The sequence below is a fragment of the Poecilia reticulata genome, linkage group LG19 (genome assembly GCF_000633615.1).
Source record: "Poecilia reticulata strain Guanapo linkage group LG19, Guppy_female_1.0+MT, whole genome shotgun sequence".
Classification (NCBI taxonomy): Eukaryota; Metazoa; Chordata; class Actinopteri; order Cyprinodontiformes; family Poeciliidae; genus Poecilia; species Poecilia reticulata.
The window spans coordinates 3,340,929-3,360,199 of NC_024349.1; the positions used below are offsets into that span (position 1 = coordinate 3,340,929).

General features: G+C 42.0%; 1 protein-coding gene across 2 annotated transcripts in view; it reads left to right on the forward strand.

Annotated features, from left to right (window-relative positions):
• kcng4a (potassium voltage-gated channel, subfamily G, member 4a) overlaps window positions 1-5,545 on the forward strand; it is a 25,728-nt gene extending 20,183 nt beyond the window's left edge. For both annotated transcript variants that reach the window (XM_008436473.2, XM_008436474.2), the window contains exons 4-5: window positions 4,249-4,471; window positions 4,840-5,545. In XM_008436473.2, the coding sequence (XP_008434695.1) occupies window positions 4,249-4,471; window positions 4,840-5,462 (846 nt within the window). In that variant the 3' untranslated portion in view covers window positions 5,463-5,545. The remainder of the gene's footprint in view (window positions 1-4,248; window positions 4,472-4,839) is intronic.
• Window positions 5,546-19,271: the final 13,726 nt, after the last annotated feature.

Consider the following 19,271-nt stretch of genomic DNA (forward strand, 5'->3'; position numbering starts at 1 on the left):
TACGCTAACGCCGCGCTAATGCTACGCTAACGCTGCGCTAACGCTGCGCTAACGCTGCGCTAATGCTGTGCTAACGCTACGCTAACGCTGCGCTAATGCTATGCTAACACTGTGCTAACGGTGCGCTAACGCTACACTAATGCTACGCTACGCTAACCGGTCAGAGCATCCGTGAACAAAGCGTCCAGTCCAGCAGAACCAGTTCCACGTAGTGATGGTAGACGAGGCGCCATGAAGCGTTTTGATCCAAAGCTAAATGATTCTGTGTCACTGAATACTGACCCCTGCTGGACACTAACAGTCCCTACAGGCACCGTAGATGACAGACTGATTCCATGACTTGGTCCTGGTCTATACAATAAGATTTAAGTGTTTGTATTTTACTGTATATTATGTCATATATTCAGGTAAATTTAAAATATATTTGATATTCTTAGATGCAGTCAATAAATAATGTGAACATGAACCAGAAAGTGAAAATTTAAGTGAACGTTTGGATTGAGGATCGTTTTTTTGGTTTGTTTTTTGTTTTTTTCCACAAATTTTCATTAAAAAATATGCTTTTCCAACATTTTTGAAATTTAGTCTGTTATGCTTTTTGGACACAACTATTATTTTCCCACATCAACTTGTTTTTGCTGCTAAAATGTCTAAATGTAGGTTCTGTCTTCATGTTTCTGAGTTTTATGTCAGGTAAATTATGGTTCTGCAGAGATATCACCACACCAAAACCATAACGGCCCCAGAACAAGGTCTTCATTTCCCCCGACATCAAAAATAGTCAAAAATAATTTAAATGAAGAATGTTGAACATTTTGTGAAGTTAAGCTTTTGCAATAAATAAATATTTCAGCAGGACTTTAAAATGTTAAACGATTATTTCAGAGAAAACCAGACGGACTGAAGTCTCACCTCAGATCTTAACTTGTTTCTCATTAAAATCACTTTTTTCCCTCATAATTTTAAGATTATTTTTCCTTTTTAATCTGCTAATGTTGTGACTTTATTTTTATAACTTAATTTTTTCTATGTATAAATAACATTTATTACTAAAATCCCTCAGTGGAAGTGAAGATCTGTGTTATTTGTTGGGTTTTTCAGGCGTTGTGTGTTTCCTAAAGTTCTTCCCCTCCTGGTGGTTTTTGTCTTAATTTGACCTTGACACACTTCAGTGTGAAACCACAGAGGAAGCTGCCTGGATGAAATGTGATGTCACTTCCTGAGGGTCTCATCCAGAGGCGATAAGCTCAGGGTTTGGTTATCATCTCTGTGGTTGCTTTTATTCTCAAACTGGACCAAGCACAGCTGTCAGAGGTGACGAGCTGCAGCCGTAACAAAATGGCCGCCTCTGCAGAGGTCAGGCAGAGGTCGGGCAGCCCTGATGGGGCCTAACGTCAGCAGGAGGAGCGTCTCAGATTAATAGGACGGCCTGGCAGAGGTCTGAGGAAAACAGTCCAGGGAAGATCGAGGAGCGGAGGAGTAAAAGTTGACAGTTCGGTTTGATTTATCGAAGCAGAAACTCTCTGTCGTCGTTTCTAAACTAAATATTCCCTGGTTGGTTCCTCTGGAGAAATCTGCTCAGATCTGGTCCGTTTTTCACTCTGGGCAGCAGAACCGACAGCAAATGAGTCAGAATTCATTAATCTACCACAATTTAAAAAGAAACTATAAATCTGTTAAAATGTGAGCAAAGATAAATGTTTTCTGTTCTCCTGTCATCAGAAGAGTTTGAAGGCAGTTTTTGTTTTTGTTGTCATTCATAAAAAAATGATCAGATTAATAATTTCCTGAGGCATCTGTACATCGGTGAGCATTTGGGGCGTTAATAGGGCTCTCCTTCCAGGGCGCCAATCCGTCCAGGGGCGGCATGATGTGGAGCTGTTCTGCTCTGTTCAGCCCCTCCAGTTTTCATGCTAATCCATAATAGTGAGTTTACTGGAAATGTTCTGTAAAATGGTCAAAATGGAGTTTGTGATGTAACTCCCGCCTGCAGAGCCGTTTAAAAATGTCTAATCGTTTTTGTTTCTGTTTGGATGTGGAGTCGGACCAGGAGTGGTCGGTTGGGACGTGATGCGTTCGCTGACTCACTGCTTTCATCACTTCATTGACATCATTTTCAGCCATAGTTTAGATTTACCGTCTGGATTCTTCTGCTGGGGGCTGCACAGTGGCGCAGTTGGTAGAGCTGTTGCCTTGCAGCAAGAAGGTTCTGGGTTCGATTCCCGGTCTTTCTGCATGGAGTCTCCATGTTCTCCCTGTGCATGGTGGGTTTTCTCCAGGTACTCCGGTTTCCTCCCACAGTCCAAAAACATGACTGTCAGGTTAATTGGCCTCTCCAAATTGCCCCTAGGTGTGAGTGTGTGTGTGCATGGTTGTGTGTCCTGTGTGTCTCTGTGTTGCCCTGTGACAGACTGGTGACCTGTCCAGGGTGACCCCGCCTCTCACCGGAACGTTAGCTGGAGAGGCACCAGCAACCCTCCCGACCCCAATAAGGGACAAGGGTGAAAGAAAATGGATGGATGGATTCTTCTGCTGCTGAGTTTTGACTCATGTTGGACAAAATGCGACGTTCAGATGTGATTTAGTTCTGCATGTGGAAGAGCAGCAGATTGGATTTTTATTTGGTGAAAAGGTCAGAATCGGTCCGTTTTTCTGCTGCAGTGTACCTAATAAAGTGGCAGATGCCAGAACCAGAGGCGGAGTGTTAAACAACGTCCTTCATCCTGTTTTGGATGAAATGTGACGTAACCTGATGCCGTTTAAGAAGACAAACAGATTAATGCCACATCATGCAGCCGCCATGCGTTGGTCTGCAGAGCTGCAGCAACCGCAGCGTCGCATTGAGACGAGGAAACGGCACAGAGGACGAGCGCAGGAGGTGTGAAGGGTCCTGTAGAGACGTCTGTTTTACAGAGTGATGGAGGAGAGCGGCGACCGCAGAGCAAACAGAATGAGCGATGGAGAGGTGGAAATAAACGAGGGGAGAGGGATGGAGGGAGACGGAGGAGAAAAAGACAAATGCAGACTGAACGCAATGACAAAAGGACGGGAGAATGGAGGGAGGGATGAGAGGAGGATCTCAGGAGAAAGATTTTTATTCAGAGAACAAACTTGCAGCTAAAAATCAGATCTCTGGTCATTTTCTGATCCGTTGGACTCCAGGGCGGCTCCGTGTCTCTGACCCGGTTCTTCATGATCCGGACCTCAGTGGGCCTGAGCAGCAAAACCCCCGTTGTTCTTGTCTAAATGTGTTTTAATGGGTGAATGTGGCTCCAGTCACTAATAGAGACTCAGAAAGGCCATTTGCTGAAAATAGCAACACGTTCAGAGCATTAATGTAGAAATAATGTGCTGCTAACAGTGTCTCAAAAAAACACAAATATACATCATTATTTAAGTCCATTTGTCTTAAAATTAAAACCAAACTGGTTGCAGCAGTGAAACATTGTGACAAAGTGAAACAATAAATGCAAAACTAGAAACTAGTTTGATGCTTGAAAGCCTGAAATTGTCGTGATCCGTGTTTCTGTGTGTTTATTTTTGAGTTTCTGTGTGATCCTGTTCCCTGTGAGTCCTGTCTCTGCTCTTCCCCCGTTGATTGTCTCCCAGGTGTGTCTCCTTCCCTTGATTACCCCATGTGTATTTAGTCTTACCTGTTGTCTGTGTTCTTCGTCGGATCCTTGTCTATCGACATACGTCAGTCATCGTTAGTCGCACGTCGTTTTGTCCTGTTCTTAGTGTCAGTTAGCCATTCAGTAGAACTGTAAGTCCTAAGTCGGCATCAGCTCCCGTGTCCAGTCCCGCATCAGTTGCCACCGGTGTTAGCTGTGTGCTAGTTCTCCTGCCGTGCTGCCTGTGTTTGGACTGTCCGGATTATATTCATTATTAAAATCATCTTCATCTATAACCTGGGTCTCAGCGTTTCTCCTCACCACTTCCAACCTACCACACCGCATGACAGAAATCTTTCATAACTGATGGTTTTATTATTTGTTGCTGTTCCATGTCAGAGGGAACCTGACTGGTTCCCCACCGACGGCTGCATTAATCTCTGAAGCTTCTCAATTACATAAATGACAGATTGTGTGGGTGTGATGCCCTCAGTGCGGCGGCAGAGCTTTAGTAACTCATGATTTATTAATGGATGATTATCTGACCTCAGGACTTTTGTCTTCCTGTGCCCCCCCTCCATCCGTCTTCCTCGCTGTCGTCGCCGGCGCCGCTCCTCTTCCATCTCTGGATCCTCAGGGCGAATGTTCCTCCAAATGCTACAACATGTTCATCATCGAGACGGTGTGCGTGGCCTGGTTCTCCCTGGAGTTCGTCCTGCGCTTCGTCCAGGCCCGCAGCAAGCTGGACTTCCTGCGCGGGCCGCTCAACATCATCGACGCCATGGCCATCCTGCCCTACTACGTTTCCCTGGTGGTGAGCGAGGAGGACCAGAACCGGGAGACGGACCGGCCCGGCGGAGGTGAGACGGGCCGCCGTCGGGAAAAATACCCAGGAGGAAACAAGCAGCCATAATTGGTTCATTTAGCTTTTCAGAGAAAAACGTTATTAAATTAAATTAGGAAGCTAAATATTTAGTTTGCAAACTAAATATTTCAAACTAAATATTTAGTTCAGACTTAATCATTTAGTTAGGAACAAAAGCTCCAAATTAAATATTTATTTGGAAGCTAAATATTTAGAATGGGAACTAAATATTTAGTTTACAAACTATTTGAATGCTAGTTGGAACTCAGACGTGTATAAATGTAAGAATAACATGGTGCAAATATGACTTTGGAGTGATAAATATTTAGTTTATGATCTGAATAAAAAGTTTGACCTCTCCAGGTAAGGGCTACCTGGACAAGCTGGGGCTGGTGCTGCGGATCCTGCGGGCGCTGCGGATCCTGTACGTGATGCGGCTGGCGCGCCACTCGCTCGGCCTGCAGGTTCTGGGCCTGACGGTGCGCCGCAGCACGCGGGAGTTCGGCCTGCTGCTGCTCTTCCTCTGCGTCGCCGTCACGCTCTTCTCCCCGCTGGTCCACCTGGCCGAGAGCGAGCTCACCGGCCCGCACGACTTCAGCAGCATCCCCGCCTCCTACTGGTGGGCCATCATCTCCATGACAACGGTGGGGTACGGCGACATGGTGCCGCGCTCCATTCCCGGCCAGGTGGTGGCGCTGAGCAGCATCCTGAGCGGGATTCTCATCATGGCGTTCCCCGCCACCTCCATCTTCCACATGTTCTCACGCTCCTACCAGGAGCTGAAGATGGAGCACGACCGGCTGTTCAAGGAGGAGGTGGCAGCTGCCGCGGCCGCCGCCGCCACTGGGGGTGCTGCGGAGCCGCAGGGAGAGGAGCAGGCGGCGGGGTCGCCCCCTGCTGGGCCTCCGGACCAAACCAAGGAGCTCTGCATGGAGGCGCTGCTCCAGGAAGCCAACAACCACAGTCTTCCAGCTGCGGCTTTCTGAAGGTTCTTCATAAAACTTTAAAGCTGCAGTTTGCAACTTTAATAAAAAAATATGTATATGGCTTTGATATATTTGATAAAACTGTCTCCATGTCGTGACAGTAGTTGCGTTTCTATTACAAATGTGAGCAAATTTTTGTCTATATTTTGCTCAAGTTGAAAAAACAAAATTTCACTTTTTCTGTGTTTTCATTGAAGCTGCAGTTTGTAACTTTTACAGAAAATATTATTTCATTTGTTGAAATTGTCACCATGTTGTGAGTGTGTCAGACAGAGGAAACACTTTATTTGAAGGGCTGTGAATAAAACTGACATGACACTGTCATAAACATGTCAACACTGTCATAAACATGTCAACACTGTCATAAACATGTCAACACTGTCATAAACATGTCAACACTGTCATAAACATGTCATAACACTGTCATAAACATGAAGAAGTCTTTATGAATGTTTATGACGGTTGTCATGAAGTCTCATTCGGTAAATTATGACAATTTTAATGCAAAGTTGCTCTAAAAGTTGCATTAAAAGTCCATTAAAAGTGCCAACTTTGCATAATTTTGTAAACTATGATAATTTAATGCAAAGTTGGTATTTTAATGGACTTTTAATGCAACTTTTAGAGCAACTTTGCATATCAGGGCTTAAAGAGCTCCGGCCGGCCGGATTTCCGGCTTTTGACCAAACGGCCCGCCTCAACCAAACTGTAGATGATAGACAAAGATGTCTGCCAATCAGATTCTAGCTCCCGTGTTCTTGACCAATGACTGTAAAACGGTTTGTAGAAAAGAAGCGTTCAGTTCGGCGGTTAAATCAAATGCGATATGAAAGAAGATGTAGTTTGTCTGACCCGGTAAAGAAACACGTTTAGTTGAGAAAGGAATTAAAAACAAGTGGCGCTGGGCATGGCTAGAGGAGAGAGGACAAGACGGGAAGTTGGCGGACATTTTTACAACAGGGGGGCGCTGGGATGCCTTTGGGGGGGCGTTTGGTCGAAGGTAAACTTTACACCTTAAATGCACAACAATGCCAGTTTAGACTTTGGCATTGTTGTGCCAAAGTCTAAACTGTATTTCGTAGAGTTCATTTTATAGCGTTAACACGGTGCTGTAAGTGGTCCGATATGAAACGGGGGTGATAGAACAACACAGCACTTTTAAATTTCAATAATCAGAATGCAGACATTGTTTCCGTTGTTTTAAAAGGTTTATGTCAGTCTGCCTTTTCCCCATCGATACGCTTCCCGACCGCCCTGCACCTTAGGGGGTAAAAAAAAAGACGCGCACATTGTGCAAAACTCTGAAACAGGAGAATCGGGACATAAAACGGAGCGACGAACTAGATGTGAATTATGGCATAAAAACAGAGAATCTGACGCTGAACAGTGAAAAATCAACACATGATGTGAAACATGACGATTAGGCGGCGCAGCAGGTGATGAGTGAAGATTACTGATGGTCAATAAACGATAAAATAAATGTAGCAACAGGAAAGAAACTAAAGTGGACATAGCAATAAACCAAGAGAAGATAAAACTAATCAAATGAAACTAAATGGAAATGAATGAAGAACTAAGAATAAACTAAGAAACTAAAGTAAATACAGAGGAATAAACTGCTATGGCAAGACCTTTAGAGCAATAATTAATACAGAGACTGTATGGCAAGAATAAACAGACACTATTTCCAGATAAAAGGTAAAATAATATTGTTCAAGTGCCATGGGTTTGTTGAGACCACATCTAGTACTGAGAATAAATATATCTTACAGACCATAACAGTAAAGAACTGATCACTTATTTATGTTTCTAATTAGATTTGATATATTTATTTCTTCAATATTATTTTTCATGTCAGTGTTAATGTCATGAGGCTGATGACTCCATGACACTTTCAATTTGACTCATTATGATTTGATTAGGAACCAGATTTGTTCTTTGTAATTTCTGTCCAGTAAAACTATTAATCTATAATCAATAGTCAGATCTATATAAAGATATAATCCATGTTTCTGTCTCATATCTTTATGGCATTAAAAGGAACTTTAGTTTTTCCACTGAAAGCTCTGGTTTGCACAATAAATGCCACATGAAGTTTTATGGATGATGCTCTGATGTCCCATTCTCCTGAAGGCAGCACAGAGCTGCACCACCAGAAACACTGAAGAGAAGAAGAGTTATGATTAATGTAGTTACAGTTCTATCCATGTTTTAATGTTGCAGAGCTCAGTCGTTTTGCAAATAGTTCAAAGTTTAAACTGGCATGTTGTTCATCTTTTATCTGCTCATTTTGTGTAATATTTAACAACTAGAAAATGGCACAAAATTAGAATATTTTTTCCACTCTGATTTGCTGCTGTTAGGCCTACAGATTTTAACTTGAATGTTTGTTGCATTTTTCATAGACGCCTGTGAAAATAATTTCTATTCCCATGACTTTTTTGTTCTCTGGGAAATTATTTTTTATGATAAATACAGAAACAAGCATAAAAATCAAAACATCTACAATAGTGATAGTAATATTAATGATAAAATAATGGTCAGTGTAAAGGAGCCTACAAATTCTTTGGGTGGGGGCGGTGAGGGACCTGGATAAGGGCTGGGGGGGCGCTGACCCAAAAAAGGTTGAGAAACTGATCTAGTTGGTAATGTTGCATGTTCTAAATTACTTGCTAAAACATTGACTGAAAGGCTCTGATTTAATGTTGAGGGATTTTTGCCTGTAAGTCAAACCTTTAGGGCTCAGACATTTTACATTTTGTTTTGAGTTGAAATGTMCTGAAGTCTTATTTAAGTTTGAGTGTTTAGCTTGTTAATTGTATTGTTAGAAGCAATTGTTCACTATTCAAAGACACTTTTTATTAAACTGTGTTAATAGCAACGGTTTAGTTCATTTCTATCATCACTATAAGTTTCAGGCTCAGGATTTTTTTTACTTTAAACCCTGTGGCATTAAAAGTGTCATTATTTACAGAATGACACTTCATGACGTCTGTCATAAACATTCATAAAGACTCCTTCATGTTCCTGACAGTGTCATGTCAGTCTTATGCACAGCCCTTCAAATAAAGTGTCACCCAGACGGATAATCTGAAATAATGGAGCTCCTCTCCTCTGTTTTCTACCAACTAGAAACAACCAATCAGAGCCAGGAGGCGGGTCTTACAGCTGTCAATCACAGTCTCATGTCAGCAGATCCTGGCATGAATGCTAATGCTATTTAGCTTAGCCACTGATGATGGTGGTGCTGTAACTGTAAATTGTTTTGCCATTAGCACATTTAGCATTGAGTACATGAGGTTGATTGGCAGCGCTAAGCCCGTCCTCCTGGCTCTGATTGGTTGTTTTTGGTTCATCTCTGGCAGTAGCAGCTCAGCGAGGAGATTAATCTGTTCAGATTATCTGTCTCATAAACTGTCACAACATGAAGACAGCTTTAACAATTTTTTTAAAATTATATCCTGCAGCTTTAACTAAGAAATTAAATTCATCCATGACTAAGCTTGTTAATGCGATAAGTTATTAATGGCAGCGACGGATGTAAACACATGAGATATATTCATAATTCAGCTGCTGGCGCTCATCATCCATCAACCAATCAGAGGAGATGTCAGCGTTTTACTCAGCAACAAGCCCCGCCCACTCGGGAGCAGCTACGTATGCGGCATTTTGGGAAAATTGTAGTCGGCCATTTTACAGGAGAATTATGGATTCAACACGATGGAACGACTCGACTTTTTATGAACTGATGCTGTGATGCCCTGGTGGAGCCAGCTGCACAAAAACAACAAAGAAAACCACTTCCTGTTGTCTTCTTTGGCGTTTCCGCCAGTAGTAACATCTGGCTGTTGATCATGTTTCGCTACGGCTCACTAGCCACATCATTCTTGTGCAAAAGCTTTTCAGCAAAAACTAGCCTTAGCATTTATGGCTATGTTGTAGCATAGCAGAGCGAAAGGCCGAGGTTGTGAGCATGAGAGTGATTGACCGCACTAAGACCCGCCCCCTGTCTTTGATTGGTTGTTTCTGACTCAGCAGGACTTTTTCTTCACAGATTATCTGCCTTATGTAATCTGACCGTTTTAACAAATATGTGAAAACATATTTTTAATAAAAGTTAAACTTTAAAACACAGCAGCCACCAAAAGCCTAATCACCAGTTCTGGCATTCGCATTATTTTGGATACAAATAAAAGTTTTTCTTCTGGTTTTTGATGCATCGACTGGAAACGGCCCTTTAAACTGGACGGTTCCTGTGAGACCTGAAGGCTTCTGCAGCAACACGCCGCTTCCATAAACCTGCAATATTCAACCCAAAGTCGCTTCTCCTTCCACTGTGAACTGACTGCAACGTTATCCGAGTTTCCATTTCTGTTCGATGTGCCGCACAAAGTAAAACTGTTTCTTACTCAACCTTCCTGCTATGAATGCAAAGACATGAGAAGCTTCATGTTCTGAGGAGAAACTGCATTATAACCCAAATGTAACGTTTATCTGTTGTTTATCTGATAGATCTAATAAATAATCGGTGGTTTGGAAACGTCTGAGTTCAGTTTGGACAGTTACACTGTAAAAAGTTACCAGCAGTAGTTTGGTTTACGCACAGAACAAAGTTAACTTAGAAATGTTAAAGATCCAAACTAAAGATATGATTCACCATTTAGCTCAGAAATTAAATATTAAGTTTGGAATCATATATAAATGAATAACATGATGAAAATATAACTTTGGAAAATGAACACCCATTTTTATGACTTAATCAAAATATTGCTGTTAATTTTATTGTGTAACTTTGCAAACAGCGCCCCATACTGTTGTGAAAAGGTATTTACCCCTTTAAAGGTTTGTTCTGTTTCTGCTTTTTGTCACATTTAAATGTTTCAGATCATCAAAACATTTCATGCTGAAGACCTGAAGTAGAAAAACGTTTCCTAGAGCCGTCAGTTTGTCTTTAACGGCTTTTCGTTAGCGACGTTAACGAACAATCTGAATATTTTTATCGCCTCTTCATGCCGAGCGGTTCTTTGCTTTTATGATTGTTTCTAAGCAGTTCACTCTTTGTTACATTTTGCTCCTATGTTACAAACATCACTGAAATGTTTCTAACCTTTGTAAAAAAACTACATCATGTTTTTGTTTTGAGGTTTTATTTTTATTTATTAGCTAATTTTTCTCATATTTTTTACTTAATGCTGATGATGATGAACATTTTTTGTGAAATTCTTTCACAACAAGAACTGATGCAAACGACATTTATTAGGGATGAAATGGCTATAAAAGACGCGAACGGTTCGGACCCCAGGAGTCCCACCGGATCGGCTTATGGGACCGAAAACCTTCATCTGAACCGTCCAGGGAATATTTTCCCAGAAGTCTTGAGGATCATCTGGATGTTTTTGGAAAACGTGAGACGGGCCTCTGGGCTGTTTGGGTCAGCAGTGGTTCTGGTCGTTTAGATGTTTGTTTTAAGCTTCAGATGTTTTTCTGGGTGAGTTGTTGATGATTTCTTGCAAACCTGTTGTCATTCATTTCAACTAATTAATTCTACAGATTTTAATATATTAAAAATTATTAGTAAATTATTCAGCTTTTCTTCTTACTGAAGTCCTGAGTGGAACCTTAGTATTTGTGTGTTTCTGGTACGCCCGTATAACTGTCGCACAGGCTACATCCGCCAACAGTGATGGACGATGAAGCGGCTTCTTTGGGATGTTTCTGCTTCTACAAACGATCTGATTGGATGCTGCAAATGGTTTTTAAATGGAAAATGTTGCTGATTAATTAATTACAGGCTGTTTTAATGGAGTCCCTAAACTATTTTCTCGTTCTGACTGTAATCCTGCCTGGGTGAAGTTGGTGAAATGAAGCCATTAAATTTGGTTATTCTTAGTTAATTTATGAATGAAAAAGGAGCAGATTAGTTCTGATGGCTTTTCTCTTAATTAAACCGTTTTCTTTCCTGTCTGGTATGAAAATGTGATGATCTGAAACATTGACGTGTGACTAAGAAGGAAAGTCAAAACAATCTGTAAGCGGTAAGTAGTTTTCCTGAGCTCGGTTCTGCAGGATGATCCCTGCTCTAATTGTGTAATTAGGGATTAAAAGGATGGAAATGAAAAAGGGAGTTTTTGTTTTAGACGAGGAGCGTGCGTCAGCGCCAAGAACCATGAAATGTACTTTGCGATGCTCCAAATAAAAGCTGTCCTAGTAATCTGAGAGAAATCCGTTTTCTGGGTTCTGGTTGTTTCGGTTTCTCGGAGTTCGGAGGTTTAATCTTTTGGCTCGCCGCCGATGCTCAGCCACATTCCTGCAGCTGCGGCGGCCTGGCGCGCCGGGAGCTCAGTTACATCACCGTCTTGTTCTCACGCCGTCTCCGGGGTTTATGGGAAGCTTTCTGTCCTGCGGCCCAGCAGGGGGTCCGGCTCGACCCACCGCTGCCCTCGGGCCGATCGAATGATTCTGTTTTTCTCCTGAGTGGTGCAGACCAGCAGGGATATGCAGGAACATGCCAGATGTGGCTGTAATCTAGATTAAAGCTGGGATTATAACCTCACATGCTCAGGTTTTAGCCTGAAACTCGGCTTCATGCGTTTGTTTTGACGTCTAAGTGAGTTGGGTCCAAACACTGCGGTGTTGGGTTTCATTGGCTCAGCTGTGATGGGATTACTGGGAGCAGTGGTGCAGCAGCTAGCATACGGCGCAGTGACGTAATTCAGCTTTTCATGATCAAATGTGACGGATTACAGACTGAGAGTCGGTCTTCATGCTGGACAGTTGAACTATGACGGGTCCACCGAGCCGCTCACAGATCAAAGGCGGAAATAATAAAATAATCATTTTCTGGGTAAAAAATGTGTAACTTTTATTTTAAAATATGTTTTTGCATGGGCTGCACAGTGGCGCAGTTGGTAGAGCTGTTGCCTTGCAGCAAGAAGGTTCTGGGTTCGATTCCCGGTCTTTCTGCATGGAGTCTCCATGTTCTCCCTGTGCATGGTGGGTTTTCTCCAGGTACTCCGGTTTCCTCCCACAGTCCAGAAACATGACTGTCAGGTTGATTGGCCTCTCCAGATTCTCCCTAGGTGTGAGTGTGTGTGTGTGGTTGTGTGTCTCTGTGTTGCCCTGTGACAGATTGGCGACCTGTCCAGGTGACCTGTCCAGGTGACCCCGCCTCTCACCCAGAACGTTAGCTGCAGAGGCACCAGCACCTCCTGACCCACTGAGGGACAAGGGTGAAAGAAAATGGATGGATGGATGTTTTTGCATATTGTTGAAGCCATCACCATGTGGTGATGTATGAGACAGATAATCTGTGAAAAAATGGAGCTTTTCTGTTTTCTCCCAGCCAACCAATCAGATCCAGGAGGCGGGTCTTAGTGCTGTCAGTCACCATCTCACCTAGCGCTGCTAGCTTTTCCCCATCAGCCAATCCTGACTGCTAAGGCTAGTTAGCATAGCAACAGATTAACGGTTTTCCTGTTTTGGTTTTTCCACCATTAGCACATTTAGCAGCGCGTACATGAGATTGATTGACAACTTTACGACCCTCCTCTTGGTTCTGATTGGTTGGTTTTGACGCGGCGTGGTGAATTTCCTGGTAACAGTTTTAGCACATATGTAAAAAACATATTTATATTTTTTATAGAAGTTAGGACTTTAATAATTGTTTTGTTGTTTAATGTAGTTCTACTGTCGCACCAACAGGGGGCAGCAACAACCAGGCTCTGTAAAACTCCTGCCAGTTTTCGTTTCATTGATGGTGACGTCATAGTACTGTTAGTAAATAATTAATAAAAACATTAAATAAATGTCTCCATGAAACAAAATAAAACGTTTAGTGAAAATAAATGAACCTGTTTAACTAAATAAACTCCCCATTAAAATACATTTATTTTATTTCATGGAGACATTTATTTATTTAATGGTGTATTTATAAATTATTATTAGCATTTATTTGTTTATACATTTCATAGTATTTTATTTTGTAAATCAACTTTATGTATTTTACTAACTGTTATTTTTAACTCTTTATTTAATTTTCTCATATTCATAAAAAGAGTTTCTTTTGTTGGGTGAGTCGTTTTATTAATGTCAGTTTTTATTTGATGGAAACAAATATTTATTTGCGTATTTAATTATTATATTATTTCTTTATTTTGGAAATCTCCACGTTCTGAGAAAAGCAAAGGTCAAAGTTCGGCTTGATATTAAAGTTATTTGGTGACTTCATCAAATGGAGAAGAAACTAGAAACTCATTTTTAAACTATGAGAAATTTGATTTAAAATCGCGTTTGTTTCAGTTTTAATTAAAACTATAATGACAGAATTAGTTTTATTAAAAGACAAACCGGCTGTTCCTGCTGGTCCCACTGGGACGGATCCGCAGCCGTTTCTATTTTTTCCAGCAGGTCCGACGCGACTCGGCTGAAACGACGTCTGACCAGATCGCTGCCAGATTTCTTTACGTTGGTGTTTATTTTCTTTTCAAACTTTTTCTGTAATTTAAACGACGGCTGAGCTGAAGCTGTGAAGTCGAGTCAAACACACATTTCAGCCTCATGTTTGTTTAAAATCCAGAGTTTTCAGAGCTGAATGTCTCATATTCAGCTCAGTGCTGCTGCTGCTGCTGCACGCCCACGCGTTCATGATGGTGATGCTGAGGTGGGAGGATTTCCTGCTCATCGAGTCTAGAGGTCAGAGGTCACAGCACAAATATACAGTTCCTGTAATGTGGGTGTAGGGAGGCCCTCTGATTACGGAGATAAACTTTCAGAGAGTTCAAGCGGTGAAGAGCTGAGCAAACGTAAATGATCTGCAGCTGCATCGATTGGCTACAAGCACCGGCGTCCCCCAGGGCCGTGTCCTCTCCCCACTTCTGTTCTCACTGAAGGCAAAGCTAATTTAAGACTAAATATGATTGGGGGATCCTGACAAAAGTTGGAAAATATTAAACTTTCATGTGTCCAGTTGTTAACCTGTGTGTCCAAGTTAAAAATCTGCTTGAATGTCATTAGTCGCCTCATCGCAGGAGCTGATCATCACCGCCTCTGGGGTGTCGAGCTCTTTAAGCTAGCTAGCTAGCTAGGCTATGTTAGCTGCTAGTTACCAGCAGCTTCAACCACCTCAAATATCTGCACAACTCGACCTTTGACCTGACAGAAAAGTCCTGCCAGGAAAAGAAACTACATGCGCGACATTGAACAGAACTTAAAACCAGTGCTTGACGTATTTAAGGCCAACCTACGTTTTTAAAATGATTTTAAGACTTTTTGAAGATGGACTTCCTGCCTCGGGTCAGCTGGACGGACCGAGGTCTGAACTGAACCCAAATTATGGAGAAATTTCTCATCACATTAGAACTGTGTCCACTTTAACATTTTTACTCCTTGGCCTTTGACTCAATCTGAGACTTTTACTCTTTCTTAAGTCTTTGCATTTCATTGAACTTGTAGTTTATTTTCTTTTGTCCTTTCTAATTTGAATGCTTGTTGAATTCTTGGTGTGTTTAAAGTGCTTTATGAGAACGGTAGTACTTGTGGAAGATCAACAAGGCCGACATTCTCTCCATAAAACTTCTATCTATATGAAAGGGGAGCTAACATTTCTGCAGACCCCGCATATGCTGGACATGAACTATTCAGACTTGAGAGAAGAGGCGACRTTTAGCAGCATGGTATGTGATCATCAGGATTATTATAGTTTACTAAAACTAACGAAATAACAAAAACTGAAATTGAGAACATTTGAAATAAATAAAAATATAACTAACTGGAACCAAATCGTGCGTTTATAAAGCTAATGAAACAGTGAAGTTATAAACATAACATCCTTCATTTTCATGTTTTATTCGTTTTCTATTTATTAGCCTTTCAAACTGATGTGAAGTTTAATTTTCTCTCTCACACAAACAGTTTCTGCTTATTTCCACTAGTCTGCAAAACGGCGACGGGGAAAGTTTAGAGAAAACGCCAGCCAGCTGGCTGTTCAACAACTGAATCCGTTTTTAAAAATGTTCTCCTGTTGAGTATTCATTACCCAATTGATGTGTCACAATGTAATACTTTGAGCTTTTTGAATTCTGCACCTAAAAATTAACCTTTAGTATGAAAAAACTAAACCAAACCAAACATCCATCCATTTTCTTTCACCCTTGTCCCTTATTGGGGTCAAGAGGTGCTGCTGCCTCTCCAGCTGACGTTCTGGGCGAGAGGCGGGGTCACCTGGACAGGTCACCAGTCTGTCGCAGGGCAACACAGAGACACACAACCATGCACACACACACACCTAGGGGCAATTTAGACAGACCAATTAACCTGACAGTCATGTTTTTGGACTGTGGGAGGAAACCGGAGTACCTGGAGAAAACCCACCATGCACAGGGAGAACATGGAGACTCCATGCAGAAAGACCGGGAATCGAACCCAGAGCCTTCTTGCTGCAAGGCAGCAGCTCTACCAACTGCGCCACTGTGCAGCCCCCAAACCAAACAATATTTACCTAATAAAAACTATCAAACTCTAAAAACCAAAACTAACTGAATTAGACAAAAAGTTACAAGGAAATGCAATTAAACTACAATGAAAAACCCAAAGTTATTATAACCCAGGTGTTAAAAATATTCCTAATTAATGCCAGTATGATGGAGGATGGATATGAAAAAGAGGGAGACAGAAGATCTTTCCTGAACATTTAGGAACAAAGTTAGCCTGGTTGTGCGCCTCAGAAGGAGCAGCAGCTCCTGCGCAGCGTGTCTCGCTGTGGCATACTAAGCAGGGAAGGCTGTGTCATCTTTTCCAGCCTAATGAGCATCAACACTGCTTTACTCCCCTCCCTGCTAGCCTTTGTCCACGCCGTTTCAGATTTCAACACAAGGTCACAATTATGAGGAAACATCAGAAGTGTGAATCTTCACCCAGATTTCAGAGCTTTAGTGTAAGCATACGGTGGAAGAGTGTGGAGTAATCTGCTTTTTGTCTGTAATTACGCTGCCAGTCTGCAGCAATCTGATGTCCCAGGAGGAGCCAGAAGCAGCTTTACGTTTAAGATTCAGAGCCAGCTCGTCTTTCATCCCGTCTTCATCAGCAGCAGCTCGGTCTGATCTGAAGGATTCGCACCGAGTCCAGCACTCGACGTTAAGGGCCCTTCAGCCGTGACCCCATGACCTCTGGAGAGGATCGGCCTGGAGGGAAACGTGACGAAGAGCAGCTGCTTCGTTCGTCCTCAAGCTTTTCTTCTGCTGCTGTTCCAGTTAGTATTCAGATGAAACATAATCCTCAGGAAAATGCAGCTTCACGCTGGCTTTTATACTGGGAGTATGGCTCTACACACTAGGAGGCATCACCTGGGGGGAGGCGTTAGTGAAACGGCGTCAATTAGACCCAAACAAGCAAATCTGGTCAGCCGGAAGCAAAACCCAAAATAAGGTTGTTAATGATGCTGAAGTTTATTCAAATGAGAATAATTAGAATAAACTCAAATTCAATCATTGTGTTTAATTTAAAAATGTACAAAAATGATTTGGTTGTAGAACACAGCTCTACAACCAAAACAGATTGATTTTTTTTGCTAGTTCTTAACATTTCTAATATGCAATAAATCCTGTTTTATCCATTTTAATCAAACTCCAGTCCGTTTTGTTTGGTCTGGATGCTAATCGAACCAACAAAGCGAACTCGGCTCCGCCTCCACGCCTCGGTCTGGGTTTGGTTGAAGTGAACTCCGGTTCAGTTTGAATGCATGTGAACACCAAGCGGACTGGAGACCGCTCCAAAAGCAGGAAGTGGACTACAGCGCAGGGCATTCTGGGTAAATACAAACAAAGCTAATGTTTTGTTAGTGCTAGCTAGAAATGGCTAAAATCTGATGGTGCTCCATTTTAGTGTACGTTTCAGTCAAAAATGTGCAATAATTAGCCTGGGGCTAAATATTTAGCTAACTGAATATGTAGTTTGAAGCTAAATATTTAGCTAGCTCGCTAAGTAAATATGTAATAATCTGATGATAAATTATTATGGTGCTAATTGGTGAAATTTAAATAATAAAAAACTCCTGCATGTGGTTTTCCAAAGCAATAAATCAGATTTTCTGGTCTCGTGTTTCATCGGGAAACGTGTGCAGCCCGGCTCGTTTTGACCTACACGTCCTTCGTTTCCTCTCCTCGTTGTGAGATCGGATCAGTGTTTGCTCTCCTCTGCTGGCTTTGCTCTGGACGCACACGGCTGGATTCCTGATTAGACGAGGATCCAATTAAACCACACAGACACTGACTGTCAGAACAGAAATCCCTGCAGAGACCATTTGGATCGAGAGCAGGAGGCTTAAACCGAAATGAAGAATTTACTCAGTTCAATGAGTCTCACAGAAAAGCAGGAACGGCCAATTTAAGGAAGTGAAATGAAACGGGAGCCTGACACTTCAGTCCAGATGTTGTGACGCTCCTGCAGCACCAATTAAGAGGAGAACAAAGGAAAACCGTGCAAGTTTGGTAGAAATGCACAAGAAGTGAAGCCAGATCGCTATAACCTGAGAAACGAGGAGAGGCTGCATGGATGAGCTGTCAGGCGGATAAAAGAGGCAGACTTTATCTGAAAACACCTGAAGCCGGGGAAAGTTTGAGCTCTGCAACAGGAAGCATGATGCGTTCGGATGTTAGTCACGATGGTTTCTCTCTGCAGCTGCAGAAAGTTCACCTCAACATGAGCGAAGCCAGGCGTCCGTTTCTAACGATGAGCGCCAACAAAGCTTGAACTGATGATGGAACCAGAGAAACTTACAGAAAGGGATTGAAATTAGTTTCCTGAGATCTTTATGATGAAAGGTTTTAGTCTGAAGGGAATTTTAAAGCTGCAGATTATGCTGGATTGGAGACGTGAAACTTGCTGTGGACCAAATATTTGACTGCAGTAGATCAACTGGACCCTGGTGATCATGTAATATATTTGTTCAGATTCTGTTGGGTTCCTCAGAACCAGAACATCTGGATTAGAACTGAGATTAAATTAAACAGTTTACTGATGAGGGACAGCTGAGATAATCTGTTGGTTCAGTTTTAGTAAAGGGTATCAGAGTAAAGGGGGAACAATTTTCACTTTTCACTTGAAAAGAATAAAAATATAATGTTGCTCTGCACTGACGCATAAAATAAAATAAAAATGTAGATAAAAGTTAACGTAGCCTCGTCTGAATATTGCGGCTCGTTTTGTTTTGGCAGAACGTTTTTATTCTGATCCCTGAAGAGTTAAAATGCTTACAGCGTTTCTGGTGTTGTTATGATTTAGCGTTGCACCAACATGTTGTCCTTCACCTGCGTTTTGAAACGATGACCTTCCTTCCTGTGGCCCCAACGCTGGTGATTATCAGCAGAAAGACTTTTATTGTTCTGCGGTACCAGAGGGAGGCGACGTCGGGTCGAGGCGGTCCAAGATAATAATGGGTTCGGTTCTCCAGAACCTTCCATCTGTGGAAGGATCTGCTCTCCCTCCATATTCTTCTTCTTCTGGTGTTTTTATATAACGTCTCATGCAACCAGTTTCACCTCCAGTTCTGCTGTTGAGCTCAGAAGCAATTATTCTGATATAGATAATGGTGACAGGCTGGTGTTTCAGCTGCTCTCTAGAAATATGATGACAGGAAAACTTTGATTCAGTTAGAAATGATTCAATAAACTCACTAAAGAAGAGATAGAACTGTTATAAAGAATCACAGGACAAAACGAAGATTATCTGTAAATACGGTAATTCAGCAGATGACGTCCAGCCGCCTCACTGTTCTTTAATCATCACACACACACACACACACACACACACACACAC